The sequence below is a fragment of the Carlito syrichta genome, unplaced genomic scaffold, assembly GCF_000164805.1.
Source record: "Carlito syrichta isolate Samal-C Ts95f unplaced genomic scaffold, Tarsius_syrichta-2.0.1 Scaffold306913, whole genome shotgun sequence".
Taxonomy (NCBI): Eukaryota; Metazoa; Chordata; class Mammalia; order Primates; family Tarsiidae; genus Carlito; species Carlito syrichta.
Genome location: NW_007251009.1, coordinates 118195 through 133914, shown reverse-complemented (window position 1 = coordinate 133914; position 15720 = coordinate 118195). Strand labels below are relative to the sequence as shown.

The 15720-nt window shown below is 57.9% G+C and overlaps 1 protein-coding gene across 1 annotated transcript in view; it reads right to left on the bottom strand.

The window, feature by feature from the left end:
• Positions 1-15720, bottom strand: part of VAV2 (vav guanine nucleotide exchange factor 2) — a gene marked incomplete at its 5' end in the record, with an annotated part of 165041 nt that overhangs the window by 72774 nt on the left and 76547 nt on the right. The window contains one exon of the mRNA XM_021715249.1: positions 2030-2098. Within this exon, the coding sequence (XP_021570924.1) occupies positions 2030-2098 (69 nt within the window). The remainder of the gene's footprint in view (positions 1-2029; positions 2099-15720) is intronic.

Here is a 15720-nt window from a genome sequence, read left to right as displayed (position 1 = left end):
GGCCTGGACCCAGTAGATGAGGAGGACTTCCAAGGCAGAGAATACCAGTAAGGGAGGGAGGGAGGGGCAGCTGCAACCCTTGAGCTCGGCAGGCCAGCGCAGCTGCAGACTCGCCGAGGGCAGGGTCCTCATCTCGCTGGCTGTGCCACCACCAGCCAGCACCCCAACCTCTCTGAGCCTCTTTCTCCTCACCATCTCCAGGGCTGAGGTGGGCAGTCCCTGGTGCAACCTCAGGAAGCCCCGTGGGTGGAAGTGGGCCTGTTTCCCAGCTCAAGGGTTCGAGACCAGCCTAGGCAACAAGGCAAGATCTCAGTTCTACAATAAATCAAAAAATCAGCCAGGTGTGGTGACACACGCCTGTAGTCCCAGCTACTCGGGAGGCTGAGGGGGGAGGATCGCCTGAGTCCAGGAGGCCGAGGCTACGGCAGCCATGATCATGACACTGCACTTCAGTCTGGGCAACAGAGTGAGACCCCGACTCAAAAAACAAACAAAGCTTGACTATGTCCCTCTCCAATTCTGAGACTGGTCAGTGTGGGCACTCCAGCCTGTGTGGACCCTGGACAGCTAACTCCCCTTCAAAATGCTCCTTCATCCTCTAGTCCACCCTGAGCAGACCCGATGTCCCAAGGAGCTCAGTGTCTGGAGGACAGGCCACCACCGACGACCCCAGCTGTGGGGGGTGAGGAATATCTTTCACAGAATTGCAGGAGACCAGGCCGCCAGTTGGGGGTGACAGGCTGACTTGGGGGTGACTGAAATTGCTCATCTAGCCACCGACCCTGCGCACAGCCCTTTCCTGGGCCCTACAGTGGAGGCAGCCCTGGGTGTGGGGTGATTGACAGGCAGAGCCTCCCACCCCGTGCCACAAACAGCAGGTACTCAATAAATGCTGGATTTGCTCTTACTCTCAGAACTGAGTCTCGTTCTCAGCCTGAGCTCTAAGAAGAAGGGAGAGACAAGCAGTAAGAGACTCCTGGAAGGAACAGGTCGTCTGACAGCAACCAAAGGCAAAGCTGTCCCACAGGAACAAGGCTCCCGGGCGGCCAGAAAGCCCCCGAAGGCTGGTTCCCACCTGGCCTGGGAGGGCAGCGGGCAGGCCTGGCCGGGAGCCACGAGAACACTGCTGAGCCTCGATCCCTCACCCGAGGGTGGGGCGCCCCTCCTCCCTCCCAGGCCTCCCTGCTCCCGGCGGCGGGTCACGCGACCCCACCCCGGCCACAGTTGACTCCGCGGCGCCAGGCCAGGACTCCCATGGTCGCTGCAGGGCCACAGACCATGGGGTAGAGTGGTCAGGCGTAGGCAGTGCGTGGTGAGACAGAGTCCTCTTAGAGACAGGCACAAGGGGGCCACGGGAAAGCAGACACGTGTCCACCAAGGAAACGGCGCTCCCTACGGCTTCCGTGGCCTGTCTTGGGCCCCGAGGCCCAAAGTCCGTTGCTTGCAGCCTGCACTCCGGGGGCCTCGGCGTCTGGAAACGCCAGCCCTCCTCACCCACACAGCTTCCCAGGACCGCAGCCCATCCGAGCCACCCTCCAGCCCGGCAGCTCTGCAGAGACAGGCCCTCACGGACCTCTGACCTGGAAGGAACCTGCTGGGGCCAACGGGCCAACGCCCGTGCCGCCCATCAGAGGGGCCAGGTGCCTTTCTAGAATGTACGGAGCGGGTGTAAGGAACTGCTCATCTCTGTGAGGTCTCGCGGAAGGACACCTTCCTACCCAGTGTGGGAGATCACGCCACGACCAGCCGCACGGAGACGCCCTGGGCGAGAACAGTCAAAGACCAGCTCTGCCCCCAGGCTGGCCGCCATGGCTTTTCCTGACTCTCTGGGCACACCAAGAAGTGTCTCCTTTCCTCCCTCTGTCCCTCCTCCCCTGCCCTCTTGCCGCCTGCTGTCTTACTCGACCGATTTCTCCAGGCTGGCCACCATGATTTCTTCCAACTCCCCGAGCACTCCAAGAAGTGCCTGGCTCCCTCCTTCCCTCCTTCCCTCCCTCCCTCCCTCCCTCCCTGATGCCTGCTGTCTTACTCGGCCAACTCCTCCAGGCTGCGATAGACGTCATCGTCATTTTCTGTGGTCTCCTCCGAGGGAAAAGGCCTGCGGAGAGAAGGGGAGAGAGAGGTGAGCAGGTACCAGCACAGCCAGCCCAGGGGTCTGCCTGGAATCCACCTGGAGTTTGCTCGGCCCTGCCGGGAGGCGCCAAAAAACCCTCATCCATTCTCAAAGGACACGGGGTGGGATGGCGCTGATCCACGTCACAGGACAAGCCGACCCTGTGGAGGTCCACAGATCAGGAGACCTGCGCCGGCTCGCCCTGCCAAGGGCTTTTGTCATGTAGAAACCTGCCTTCATGTGTAACTGCGCTCTCACTGCAGGGGTTCTGGAAGCAGGACGAGGGCTTCGGGGACACCTGGGGTGGGGGAGGGGATTCTGGAGGGAAGGGTAGCTTCAGGGCTCTGAGGGCAGTGGGACCCCCACCCACCTGCCCACCAGGGCCTGGGGTGAGGTCAGGATGGGCCCTGAAAAGCCCTCAGACCTTCTGACTCCCTGCCTGCTCCCAAGGACCAGTCGCCTCCCCTCCCAGGAAGGGGGACCCCAAGAGAGGAGACGTGTGGGAAACCAACCACAGAGGGAACGCAGCGGTGCCCATGGAGGGAACGACACGCCCTCCCCTCACCCCTCAGAAGCCCCGGACCACCCTCAGGATGGTGTTTAAACACATATATGAACTTCAGGCCAGGTGCGGTGGCTCACGCCTGTCATCCCAGCACTTAGGGAGGCAGGTTGAGGCAGGAGGGCTGCTTGAGGTCAGAAGTTTGAGACCCACCTGGGCAATATAGCAAGACTTCGTCTCTACAACAAATCAAAAAATTAGCCAGGTGTGGTGTGCACCTGTAGCTCCAGCTACTCAGGAGGCTGAGGCGGCAGGATCGCCTGAGCCCAGGAGGTGGAGGCTGTGGTGAGCCGTGATCGTGCCACTGCACTCCAGCCTGGGTGACAGAGTGGGGACTCTGACTCAAAAGTTAAATAAAATTACATAAACTTCAGGCTGAGTGCAATGGCTCACACCCATAATTCCAGCACTCTGGGAGGCCAAGGCAATAGGACTGCTTGAGCTCAGGAGTTCCAGACCAGCCTGGGCAACATAGCGAGACCCTATCGCTATAAAAATTTTAAATTCACCAGGCAGGGTGGCTGGCACCTACAGTCCCAGCTACTGGGGGGGCTGAGGCAAGAGGATCACCTGAGCCCAGGAGTCTGAGCCTACAGTGTGCTATGATCACACTACCGCACTCCAGCCAGGGCAACAGAGCAAGGCCCTGTCTGCAAAAAAAAGAAAGAAAAACTTCAATCCTCCATGCCCTTCCTTGAGTCTCATGCCGTGGGAGTCTCGTGCGTATGTACGCCATTAAAACAGCTTTGCTCCTGTTCACCTGCCTTGGGTCCACTGAATTCGTCCACAGCCACAGAACCTGGACGGGGATCAGGACGAAGTTTTCCTTCCCCTCCAACCTTAAGCATCGCTCTGCTCTGTCCTCCGCAGGCAGATGGGTGTGGCCCCAAGTGGACGGGCCTCCGTGCGAAAGCCCAGCGCGGACCAGCCACACAGAGCCAGAAATGATGCCGGCCAGCCCCAGGAGGGAGCACGGGGCGGGAGAGGCAGATCCAGCACCAGAATGAGGAAGGGGCTGCAGGAGTCTCAGAAGCAAGAGACCCAAAGCAACGCATGTCTAGGAGACAAAAAGGCCCCTTAATTAAGCCAGACGTCCCCCTGCGCCCCAGGGTGTGTGCTCTGTAGGAAATCTTTCACTAGATCTGTGGCAGGGCAGGAGACCCCGGCTGCGGGCTGCCCTGGCCCGGCTGCCAGCTGAGACCTGTTCCTCGCCTGGGGTCAGGCTGGTGTTTGCTCCGTCCAAGACTCAGCAGGGATGGATGTCCACGCCTCGGCAGACTCCACCAGCGAGGCGAGGCCGGGGTCGATGCTTGGGGGGTGGGGGGAAGTCCACTGGGCCGGGAGCTGGAGGCCAGGGTCCCACCTGGCTCTGTCACAGACACGAAGGGACCCTGGTCCTTAGGTCTGAGGCCCCTCAGGCAGACCTGCCAACCACTGGTCCATGTTTCCCTGTGGATTTGTGGCAGCAGCCAGAGTCCACGGGGACGGTGTGGCCGGGCCTAACCTCTGTGCTAACCTCTGTGCTGTGGGCTCTCTCCCCTCCTGACTGCAGCACCCCCCAGTGGAGGTATGTGTCCCCAAGTCACAGGGGATGAGGCCACCACGACATTCTTGCCACCAGGGCTCCATGGCTAACTTGGCATCGCTCCTGGGCAGGGAACCCCTTGGAGGATCCATTTCTTTCCGCAATACGCGAAGCCCCAGGCTGGTCCAGATCCCGAGAGGCTGATGGGAGGTGAAGCTGAGAGCCACAGTCTGCAGGACCAGACCAGGCGCAAGTGACCACGGGATTTGCTGGAGCACAAGGGGCCGAGGGCTGGGGAAGCTCGGGCCAGGCTGAGACTCGGCAAGAAATCCCACTGCCAGGGCAGACTCTGTCCTGTCCCTGCCCCCATGTTAGCTCCCCCACCCCAGGTGGAGCCACCCTCTCTCCAATCCTCTCAGCGGTCATTTCTGCTTTTCCCAAATTTTCGACGATGAACAGCATTACTTCCAAAATTAGGAAACACGCCATCAAAATTCTTATTTACGTAAACAATTTCAGCTGGGCACAGTGGCTCATACCTGTAATCCCAGCAGTTTGGGAGGCCAAGGCAGGAGGATTGCTTGAGCCCAGGAGTTTGAGACCAGCCCGGGCAACATAGCAAGACCCTGCCTCTACTGTTGTAGAATAAATTGTTGTAGAATAAAATAACTAACTAGCTGGGTGTGGTGGTGAATGCCTATCATCCCAGCTGCTCAGGAGGCTGAGGCAGGAGGACTGCCTGAGCCCAGGAAGTCAAGGTTGCAGTAGCTGTGATCATGCCACTGCACTCTGACCGGAACAACAGAGTGAGACTCCAAACCCCACCTCCCCCCAAAAAGGATGTTGTGTATAAAATGACATGGTAGCGAAGTGCTGAAATGCTTCTGGGTGAAACGTAGAGAGGAGGAAACACATATACAAGTTCTTGGTGTTACAAGGCATGATCCTGTCCAGACTCTAACACAGGGTGTGGGTTAAGGTTTGGAAGAAGCAAGCTGTCGCATGGAGCCCTGGAGGGGATCAGCAGGTATGGGGCAGCCACTTGGGGACTCCACCTCTGGGACCCACCCTGCCAAGTCATCCGAAAGGTACACTCACATTGTAAGGAAATCCACCCTACGTACACACCTCCCGCCAGTCCTGTGCCCGGGCAGACATCACTAATCAACTGCAGCACTCTTAGCCTTGAAGCCCGTTGCAGTCTTTCGGAACACAGGGCTCTCTACTCCTCCATCACACTTGACATTCAGATGAAGCCCACCTGCCCTGCCAAGTGAGCTGAGCCAGAGGCAGCAAAGGAGGGAAAAGGCCTTTTTGAGCTAGGCACCTCCGGCTCTGAGTCCCAGGCCTACCTCTTGCCCTGTGTGACCTTGGACAACCTACTTAACTTCTCTGGGTCTCAATGGCTCCTCCTGAAAAATGGCGACACAAAATAGCTCTTTCTCATGGGACTGGGGGAAGGAGCAGCTGCAAGATGCCAGAATGTTCTGTGCTTAGCAGTACCCGAAACACGGCAGCTGCTAGCTGTCACTCCATCCGGGGTATTTCCTACTGCCCAAGAAAATCGTTTCTGACATCTCGTTAGGACCCCCGCCCCGTGGCTGTTACAGTGTCTTTTTTTTAAGATTAGAAAATCCAGTTTATTTAGAAAGTAAATTAGAGACAGAGAGAGAGAGAGAGAGAGAGAGAGAAAGAAGAGATTCACCTCCCCAACATAGGGGAGGGGGCCAAAGCTTAAGAAAACGTGCCCTGGTCATAGGTCAAAGAGCACATGGCCACACCACAGCTTAGCAAGGCAACGGCCATGTCTTGTTTCTTAATGGACAGATCGAAAGTTGGCGCCCACTAAAATAAGACATAATCGTGATTTCAAAAATTACTGTCTCTTTAAAAGAATACCTTGTGCACATGATTTTCTTAAATCCCCCTTTCCTGTGTCTCCTTCAGTGTCCTGTTCAGCTCTTGCCATCTCCTTCACCTGCCCAGACCAGCAGAGATAAAACAGGAATGCTAAAGTCAGAATTATACTGCTGCCTGTAAAACCTTTACTACTTTTATTCTAACATCCCTATTTGAGGCCACAAATCCCCTTGAGAACGGAGCTGCAAATCCAATTAACTTCTGCCACAGCCCAACAAAGGCTACCGATGGGAGGGGAAGAGGAGGAGAGGGAGACAGACTGACCAGGGACCGTGTGGGACCTAGGCACCTGGTTGCTGGGGCCAGGGATGCGGGGTGGGGACTTCACCAGCGCCCTGGTCTCCTTCCACGCCACTCTCCCCACAGTCCCCCACGCCCACTCTGCCCCTGGCCTCTGCACCTGCTCTGCCTTCTTGTGTTCCATCCCCTGCCCTCCACTGTTCACCCAAGCCCAAGCATTTTTCAAGGCTCAGTTCAAGTCCCAACACAAGAGGGAAGATCTGATCACTCTCTCAGCCTGAGTCCACATCTGCCCACATGTTGCCTGGCTCTAGAAAGGCATGGCTGGGTGGATGGATGGATGGCTGGGTGGGTGGATGGATGAATCAATGGGTGGGTGGGTGAGTAAGTGGGTGGGTTGATGGATGGAAGCATGGGTGGAGGGATGGATGAGTGGGTGGATGGGCGGAGGGATGGATGAGTGGGTGGATGGTGGATAGATGGATGAACGAATGAATGGTAAGTGGATGGATGGATGGATGGGTGGATAAGTGGGTGGATGAGTCGAAGAATGAGTGGTGGGTGTTTGAATAGGTGGATGAACAGGTGGATGGATAGATGGATGGGTGGGTGGATGGAGGGATGGGTGAATGGGTGGATGAGTAGATGGACGGATAGATGGGTGGGTTAAGTGGTGGATGGACGGACGGATGGATGGATGGATCGATAGATGGATGGGCAGATAAGTGGGTATATGCATGGATGGATGGGTGGTTGAGTGGGTGGATGAATCAATGAATGAGTGGGTGGGTGGTTGAATAGGTGGATGAACAGGTGGATGGATAGATGGATGGGTGGGTGGATGGATAGATGGACAGATGGAGGGATGGATGGATGGATGGGTGAATGGGCGGATAAGTGGGCATATGCATGGATGGATGGGTGGTTGAGTGGCTGGATGAATCAATGAATGAGTGGGTGGGTGGTTGAACAGGTGGATGAACAGGCAGATGGATAGATGGATGGGTGGGTGGATGGAGGGATGGACGGATGGAGGGATGGACGGATGGATGGGAGGGCAGCTGGACAGACGGGTGAGTGGATGCATGGATGGGTGGTTGGAAAGACAGGTTATGTCCTTGGGTGGCTGGATTCATGGACACGTGAACGGATGAATCTAGGACAGGTGGGCGGGAGGGTGGCTGGATCTGTGGGTTGATGGACAGATGGATGAGTGGATGGGTGGACAGAAGAGTGAGAGGGCGAATGGCTGGATTAGTGGGTGCACGGGTGGGCGGACAGGTGGGTGGATGCCAGATATGCTCCAGCTGCTTTTTTCTCTCGGAAACAACGGCAAATGGCAGCCCCCAATTAGACCCGAGGAACTGGGAAGCCCTTTCAAGGAGAGCGTGTGAGAAATCACACCCAGGAATTCAAGTCACCCCTCAGGCCAACTTTCTAGCACTGACCTTGGTCTCACAACGGGAGACACACTTGCACCAAGCCTCTGAGGAGAGTTTCCGAGGCCACATCCTAGCTGGGACCTACAGCCCAGGAGGGGGCAGGGCAGGCTGCCACTCCGCGGTCCCCTGGCAACCAGACCTCGCTCCACCCTTCTCCAGTGCCAGCTGTTTTCCACCCTGCATCTACCCGGGTTCCCGCTTCCCTGGTTCCACAAAACCCCAGAAGTTAACCTGTAGAGCCAACTTCCCCACCAAGATGGGAAACAAGGAGCCGGGAAGGCAGGCCCGCCCCGAGTTGTTCCGAGAGCAGCAGTCGTGGCCCTGGGCCCAGCCTCCAGGCGCAGGCCGTGCTCCCCTCCTCCGTGGGAGCTTTCTGAGCAGGCCCCTCCTTGGGTCTGGCTTCTGGGAAGCCCAGTTTCCCACCGATGTCCGCACAGGAAGCGGAGGGTGGCCAAGTGCCAGCGCAGAGAAATCCCCGGCAGAGCCGCCGGGCAGCCAGCGCCCCTCCTCCCTGACCCTCCGCCCGAACATCGTCCATTTCACGCCCCAAGCCCCTCAGCACCTTGCTCCCCACTCCAGCCACCGCCCGCTCGAGGACCCCACCCCACGAGCTCAATTCTGGGCAGGACTATAGCCATCCAAATGTGGGGGCCAGAGGGGTCTCCAGCCAGAGGACGGGGACCTGAGCACAGAATGCTCCACAGGGAGCCCAGACCCAAACTCCAAGAAAAAACAGAGGACGGCAAATTCTTACTGGCAGACAGCTCCTTCACTCTCCCTCCCTCCTTCCTTCCCTCTTTTCCCTCCCTCTCCCCTTCTTTCCCTGGAACAGGACCCACTAGGATGTCACCAGGCAGCAGCTTTTGGGGAGAACGCTGGGCAGCTTGAGCTCCTGACCCCTCCCCAGGCCAGAGACCTTCCATGTCCTTCAAAACCCACCCAGGATCATGGTGGCCCACGCCTGTCCTTTCAGCACTCTGGGAGGCCAAGGTGGGAGGCTCGCTTGAGCCCAGGATTCAAGATCAGCCCAGGCAACACAGCAAGATGATGTCTCTAAAAAAATAGAAAAATCAGCTGGGTGTGGTGGAGCTCCCTGGGTATCTACTGCAAATGAAAAAGGGCCCCTGGCCTCCAGACACTCCACCTGGCCCTCCACCCACCCCCTAGAGAGCTTTCTCCGGAAACAAATGCTGAGGGCCAGGCACAGTGGCTCACCCATATGCTCTCAGCCCTTGGGGAGGCCGAGGAGAGAGGATTGCCTGAGCCCAGGGGTTCAAGACTAGCCTGGAAGAATCACCTGAGCCCAGGAGGTCGAGGCTGCGGTGAGCTGTGATCTTTGTGGTCATGCCAGGGCACTCCAGCCTGGACAACAACATGAGACTCCGACTCAAAAAAAAAAGAAAAGAAAAGAAAAGAAAAGAAAAGCCTGCCCAGTCCCCTCTGCATTTTTAAATCCAGTCCAGTGCCCCACCATGCAGGGCTCCGTGGCCGCTCCTGGGCCCCAACTTCCCCTGGGGAACGCCCCTCTTCAAGCAGGGAGCCCCTGTGCCCCTGAAAGAGCAAATGCGCATGGCAGGTGTGAAGCTTTTGTGGGGCTGGCGTCTGCAGACATAGAGACACTGCCTGGGCTCCAACCCCACACACCCACATCAGAGACACCACATCTCGATCTCGCTGTTTCTAGGGAGGCCCGGGGGAAGAGCTTGCCACAAGGTCTCTGTCAGTCATGGATCTGGGTTCAAACCCTGGTTCTGCCCGTCTCTGAGACTCAGTTTCCCCAACCGGAGAACGGGGGTAGGCAGCAGCCGTGGTCAAGTTCAAGCGAGAGAACCCGTGCACGGCTTAGTCTGGGTCCCACCGAGGCCACTTCCTCCATGAACGGCTGCTCTGGTGCTCACACCAAGCGCCTGTTCCCTGGGTTTCTACTGCAAATGGAAAAGGGCCCCTGGCCTCCACACCCTCCATCTGACCCTCCACCCACCCGCTAGAGAGCTTTCTCCTAAAACAAATGCTAACCGGGCTCGGTGGCTCAGCCTGTCATCCCATGCCTTTGGAAGGCTGAGGTGAGTGGATTGCCTGAGTCCACGGGTTTGAGACCCGCCTGGGCAGCGAGACCTCATCTCTACAATAAATCAAAAAATCAGCCGGGCGTGGTAGCGCATGCCTGTGATTCTGGCTACTCGGAAGGCTGAGGTGGAAGGATCGCCGGAACCCAGCAGGTCGAGGCTGCGGTGGCCGGGAGCGGCCACTGCACTTCAGTCTGGGCGACAGAGTGAGACTCCAACTCAAAACAAACAAACAAACAAACAAACAAAAACAAATGCTGAGGGCCGGGCACAGTGGCTCACCCATATAATCTCAGTCCTTTGGGAGGCCGAGGTGAGAGGATTACCTAAGCCCAGGGGATCAAGACCAGCCTGGGCAACACAGCAAGACCTCATCTCTACAAAAAATAAAAAAATTAGCTGGACATGGTGGTGCATGACTGTAATTCCAGCTACTAGGGAAGCTGAGGCAGGAAGATCGCCTGAGCCCAGCAGGTCGAGGCTACAGTGGCCGCAACATGGCAAGGTGGCCGCTCCACTCCCCTGCCCCGTCCTCCTTGGGACCCTCCAAGAGAAGGGGGCGGGGTCTGGGGTCACATCCAGGAGGGCCAGACCAGCTCACACACCTGTCCCCATGGAGGGGTTTCTTGGGATGCAGGATTTTCAGTGCTGAGACCGGGACGAGGTGGTCATCCCGGTCCTGCATGTGGCAGATGACAGCGCACCGATTTACGGTGCTGATGCCGCCTGCCGGGCCCTGCCTGGGTCTCCGTGTCCTACTCTGAAACTGGCCTCAGAATTAGGTTGTGGGGGCGGGGACTGACACCAGGCGGGCCCTGGGACACCACTAGGCTCACACAGGTGGAGGCTGAGGGGCAGAAGCCAGGTGAGGGGGGCCATGGGATCCCAAGCCCAGGGCGCAGGAATCAGGCAACCGGCCCCTTGGCCAGGGAAACGGCCGCCTGGCAAACTTTAAAGGCACATCAAGAAGCATGGGCTGGAGGACAGTTTTAATTATTGAGGGAGGCACCTGGGTGCCGCCTGCTAATTGGCGGGGTGGCCTTGAACCACCAGGAGGCCCCTTATTAAAACGGCTCTCCTGCCGAGCAGCCCCAACTGTCCAAACAAGCCAGGATCACGTTTCTCTTCTCACCAAGAAGGGCCGTCATGCTGGAGAGCGTGCCTCCCAACCCTCCATGACCTCCCCCAACTCTGGTACACCTGTTTCACAGATGACCTCACCCTCCATGATGGCAGCACAGTGCTGAGGCGCTCCTAGGGAAACCCAGGAGGGCTTCTTGCAGGGGGTGGCAAGGAAGTTGGTTTGAAGAGCAAAGCCTACTTTTATTGAGTTTAGAGTTCCAGCCCTGTAGGAGACAGGCTAGAGAGGAACCCTGGTCACGTAGCTTCTAGCCTGTGAGCTCACCATGAGACCAAGCCCCCAGCCTCAACAAACTCATCTGTTAAGTGGGCACAGACCACCTGCCTCACAGGCAATTGTGAAGGAGGGGGAAGTGTGGCGTGATGGTGGGTGTCGTGATTTAGGGACTGGAGGTGGCAGCTTGGACAGAGGGCTTGGTATGGCCAGGGAAGAGTGGGTATGGAGACCAAAGTGTCACCGGGGCAGGAATCTGATGGGGACCGGAGTGCAGTGGCTAGCCCAGATGTGACCATCAGAATCTTTTTTTTTTTTTTGGAATCGGGGTCTCGCTCTGTCACCCAGGCCAGAATGCAGTGGCACCATCATGACTCACCACAGCCTCCAACTCCTGGGCTCAAGCAAGCCTCTCACCTCAGCCTCCAGAGTAGCTGGGACTACAGGTGGTGCCTACCTAATTAAAAAGAAAAACATTTTGCAGAGGCGAGGGCTCCCCATGTAGCCCAGGCTGGTCTCGAACTCCTGGGCCCAAGCAATCCTCCCGTCCCAGCCTCTCAAAGTGCTGGGATTACAGGGGTGAGCCACTATGCCCGGCCTCACCAGAATCTTAAACCGAAGACAGCACAGAGATAGGAGGGCCTGTGTGCCCCCGTGGAGCGAGGATTTGGAAGGTGGGTCGCCAAGTCACAGCCTCCGTCAAAGTCCCGGCAGTGACCCTTAACATCTGCCCAGGCAGGGCCAGCAGAGCTGGGAGGACGCGGCCAGCTCCAGGCCAGTGAGGGAGACGGTGAACACACCAGAGCCCAGAGGAGAGACCACAAGGGACCCCAAATCCCGGGTTGCGACGGCCCGTGTCTCCGAACCCCAGCAAGGCGGAAGAACACGCTGTGATCTTGCAGGCAGGAAAGGAATGGTTGGCTCCCTGCTCCCTACACCCTTGTCTGGGGGAGAGAGGGGGCCGAGTCACTGCTGATTACAGAGGAATGTGACTTCTCAGCAGCTGTAAAGCTTAATATATTTCTGATTTCCCGACACACTTCCCGTCAGGGAGCACCGTGGAGGCAAAAGCCCGTGGGTGGCAGGGTGTCCCTCCCCCAGCGAGCAGGCCACACCCCTGCAGATGCACTGCCCTTTGCCCCATGCCAGACCTCTCCCCAGGGGACACCTGCCCAGGCCTGCCAGGAACCCCCCTGCCCCAGAGCCCGGCCTGGACAAAGGCTTAGGGCATGTCTGTCAGGGAACAGGGTAGGGGGATTGGGGGGGGTCCGGGACAGGGGACACATCGGCGCGCATGGGAGAGGTGTCCAGGCCAGCAGAGGGCTTCCCCAAGCTGCCCTCCACGCGGCCCGGTCAACAGTTCGGTTTCTCCTGGTGGAGTTCCACTTCCGCAAACCAGAACCACGGCGGGACACTCCCTGCCAAGGTGGGACCAGTCCATCCCAGTTCCCAAAGTGGCCAGGGATGACCCAGATGTCCTCCCGGCCGTGGCCTGGGAACCTCGCCCAAGCTGGGGTGTGCTGGGCCCAGAGGGGCGGCCGGGGTAGAGCGATGAGAAATCAGAGCACAGGGATCGCTGGATGGCAGGCCCGACTCTCAGGAGGACACTGGGGCCCAGGCTTGGATCGGTCCGAGATTCTAGATGGTGGGGCAAGGACAGAGGCCTGGCCTCCCGCCCAGAGGCCGACACCCTCCAGGCCCTGCAGGTGCCTCGAATAGCCCCAGACTGCTCCCAGTTTCCTTGGCAGCCCCCGCCGGGCAGCTCTGCACCACTCTGAGCACAGACACGCCGTCAGCTACTGGGAATCAGGACTGGCCCTTCTCTCCCTCTCCTTGACCACAGCCGTTTCCTTCCTTGGCCCAGTGAGGACCTGTCGGGCAGAGCAGGGAGCCGGGGCGGGCTGACGTTTTGGGTGACTGAACACAGACCACAGCAGCTTGCCTGGAGAAAGAAGCGTGGCTGGGCCAAGCCAGGCATCCAACCCACGCTGCTGGCACGGGCACGAGGCCAAGTCCCAGGAACAGGAGGCTACCAGGTTCAACCTGCTACAAAACCTTCCATCCGGGGACAGTGGCTCACGCCTGTCATCCCAGCACTTTGGGAGGCTGAGGTGGGAGGAGCCCAGAGTCTGAGACCAGATTGGGCAGCATAGTGAGACCCCCATCTCTGCAAAATAATAATAATTTTTAAAAGCGGATCTTCCTTCTGCAGACACTCAGGGAGCAGAGGCCGGGCCACCACGTGGCTGTGTGACCTCAGGCAAGCCCCCTCCCCTCTCTGAGCTGGGGGTGGGTGGGTAGGGAGACACAGCAGCTGGAGGCTTCCTCCTCCCCTCCCCCACTTCCTGCTGACTTGTCTAGGGGGAGTGAAAGTCAGCCCCCAGGGCGGAGGGTTCTCATCTGGTGCATCCACCGAGACAGGGAGGGCAAACCCCAGACTCTCAGAGGCCCCTGTCCTGCTGGAAACCCCCTGGGCTTCCCCTCACACAGGAAAAGGACCCGTCAGGCCCCAACTAAGGCTGCTTGCTCTTGGGTTGACTGGCCGGCTCAGACGTGTTAAAGCTACTTAAAACATGATCAGTGCGTAAATAAAAATAAAAGAGGGCCAGGGCCAAACAGAAAGGAGGGAGGCGGCAGCCGTGAACAACGCCAGATGGTCCATGTCAAGGCTCCGTTCCCTCCTGTCAAAACACTAAGTGCCGCCTTGAAGATGAGGCCATGTGGTGGGGGGCCGGTGTCTCTGGGGATAAGGACGGGAGAGGGAGCCAGTTGCCGGAGGTGAGGCTGTGGGTCGTCACCCGGGTTGTCCCGGCTCCCAGAAACCCTGGCCGCCCACCCAGCACGGGCTTTGGAGTCGCCGGGCCTGTGTCTGACCTCAGTGAGTGACCTTGGCTGACCAGTCTCGCTTCCTTCATCTGTGCAATGGAGATCACAAGTCCTCCTGAAAGGACAGATCGAGAGTAGCAAGCCATTTCATCTTGTTCTTTTTTTTTTGAGTGTGAGTCTCACTCCTTCGCCCAGACTGGAGTGCAGCAGCCGCTCCCGGCCCCCGCAGCCTCGACCTGCTGGGCTCCGGTGATCCTTCCGCCTCAGCCTTCCAAGGAGCTGGAACTACAGGCGCGCGCTACCACGCCTGGCTGATTTTTTTTATTTTATTGTAGAGATGAGGTCTCGTCAAGTTGCCCGGGCGGGTCTCGAACCCGCAGGCCCGGGCAATCCACTCACCTCAAGCCTCCCAAAGCGCGGGATTACAGGCTGAGCCACTGAACCCGGCTCATCTTGTTCTTAAACCTTAATACAATGATGAGAAAGTAGAAGCTATGCTTTTGGAGAAACGCACACTTTAGGTATAATTAACTTTACCGACTTTGTCTTTTCAGAAACAGACTTTCTGGTGCCAGGTATCTGAGGTATCTCATAGCAGCAATCAACCTTGCCTAAAGTAAAGGGAATTTACAAGGTCTAAGACATCATGCATTGGGCAAAGACTGTAAAAGTCATGAAACTTGTAATTACAAAAGTTATAACCGCTCAGAGGGGGGACAGGTGGGGATTCGATCTTCCAGTAAATTGGGCGCTTTCTACAGGGAAGCCAAGGATGCCTAGGAGACAGGGGGAAGTGCACCCTCCATTAGCTCTAAGGAATGTCATTTGAATTAGAATCCTCATCACGCCCTTCCCTAGGGGCTACGATAATGTGCAGACATTAGTGGGTCTCTGTGTCACAGGTTCTCCAAGACATCCACAGGTGGTCGATAAGGACATCATGGCAGTCACAGCTACCTGATTGCAACATCTCCAAGGAAAAGGATTTAAGCCAGGCTCGGTGGCTCAGCCTGTAATCCCGCGCCTTTGGGAGGCTGAGGTGAGTGGATTGCCTGAGCCCGAGGGTTCGAGATCCACCTGGGCAACTTGGCAAGACCTCATCTCTACAATAAATTTTTTAAAATGAGCCGGGCGTGGTAGCGCGCGCCTGTAGTTCCAGCTACTCGGAAGGCTGAGGCGGAAGGATTGCCAGAGCCCAGCGGGTCGAGGCTGCGGTGGCCGGGAGCGGCCACTGCACTCCACTCTGAGCGACAGAGTGAGACTCCAACACACACAAAAAAGGATTTAAGCCAGGGCTTTGCAGGGGGCTACGAGGCCACGCTCACCTGTGGGAGGTGAACTTGTCTTAAATGAATCTTATCTTCTCCCTCTGTGTGTGCTGCAATTCTTTGCATCTACTCGGATCTCTGGCTTGCCAGCGCCGGCGGTGCTGCACCTCGCCTCTCCTCTTCCTCTCCATCGATCCGCCCTCACCCTGTCCGGACCCTAACACCTACTGAAGGATGAGCTGTTAGAGCAGTGTGCCAGGCTGACATCCTGTCTCCAAAGGGCCTGGTCCAATCCCGCCCGCCCCCGAGGCCGGGGGGCGAGGCCTGGCGCATGAGATGCGGGTGCAGTGACGGCCCTCCCGGCAGAGGCTGGAGCAGCCTGCTTACAACATGCTGGGTCTCCT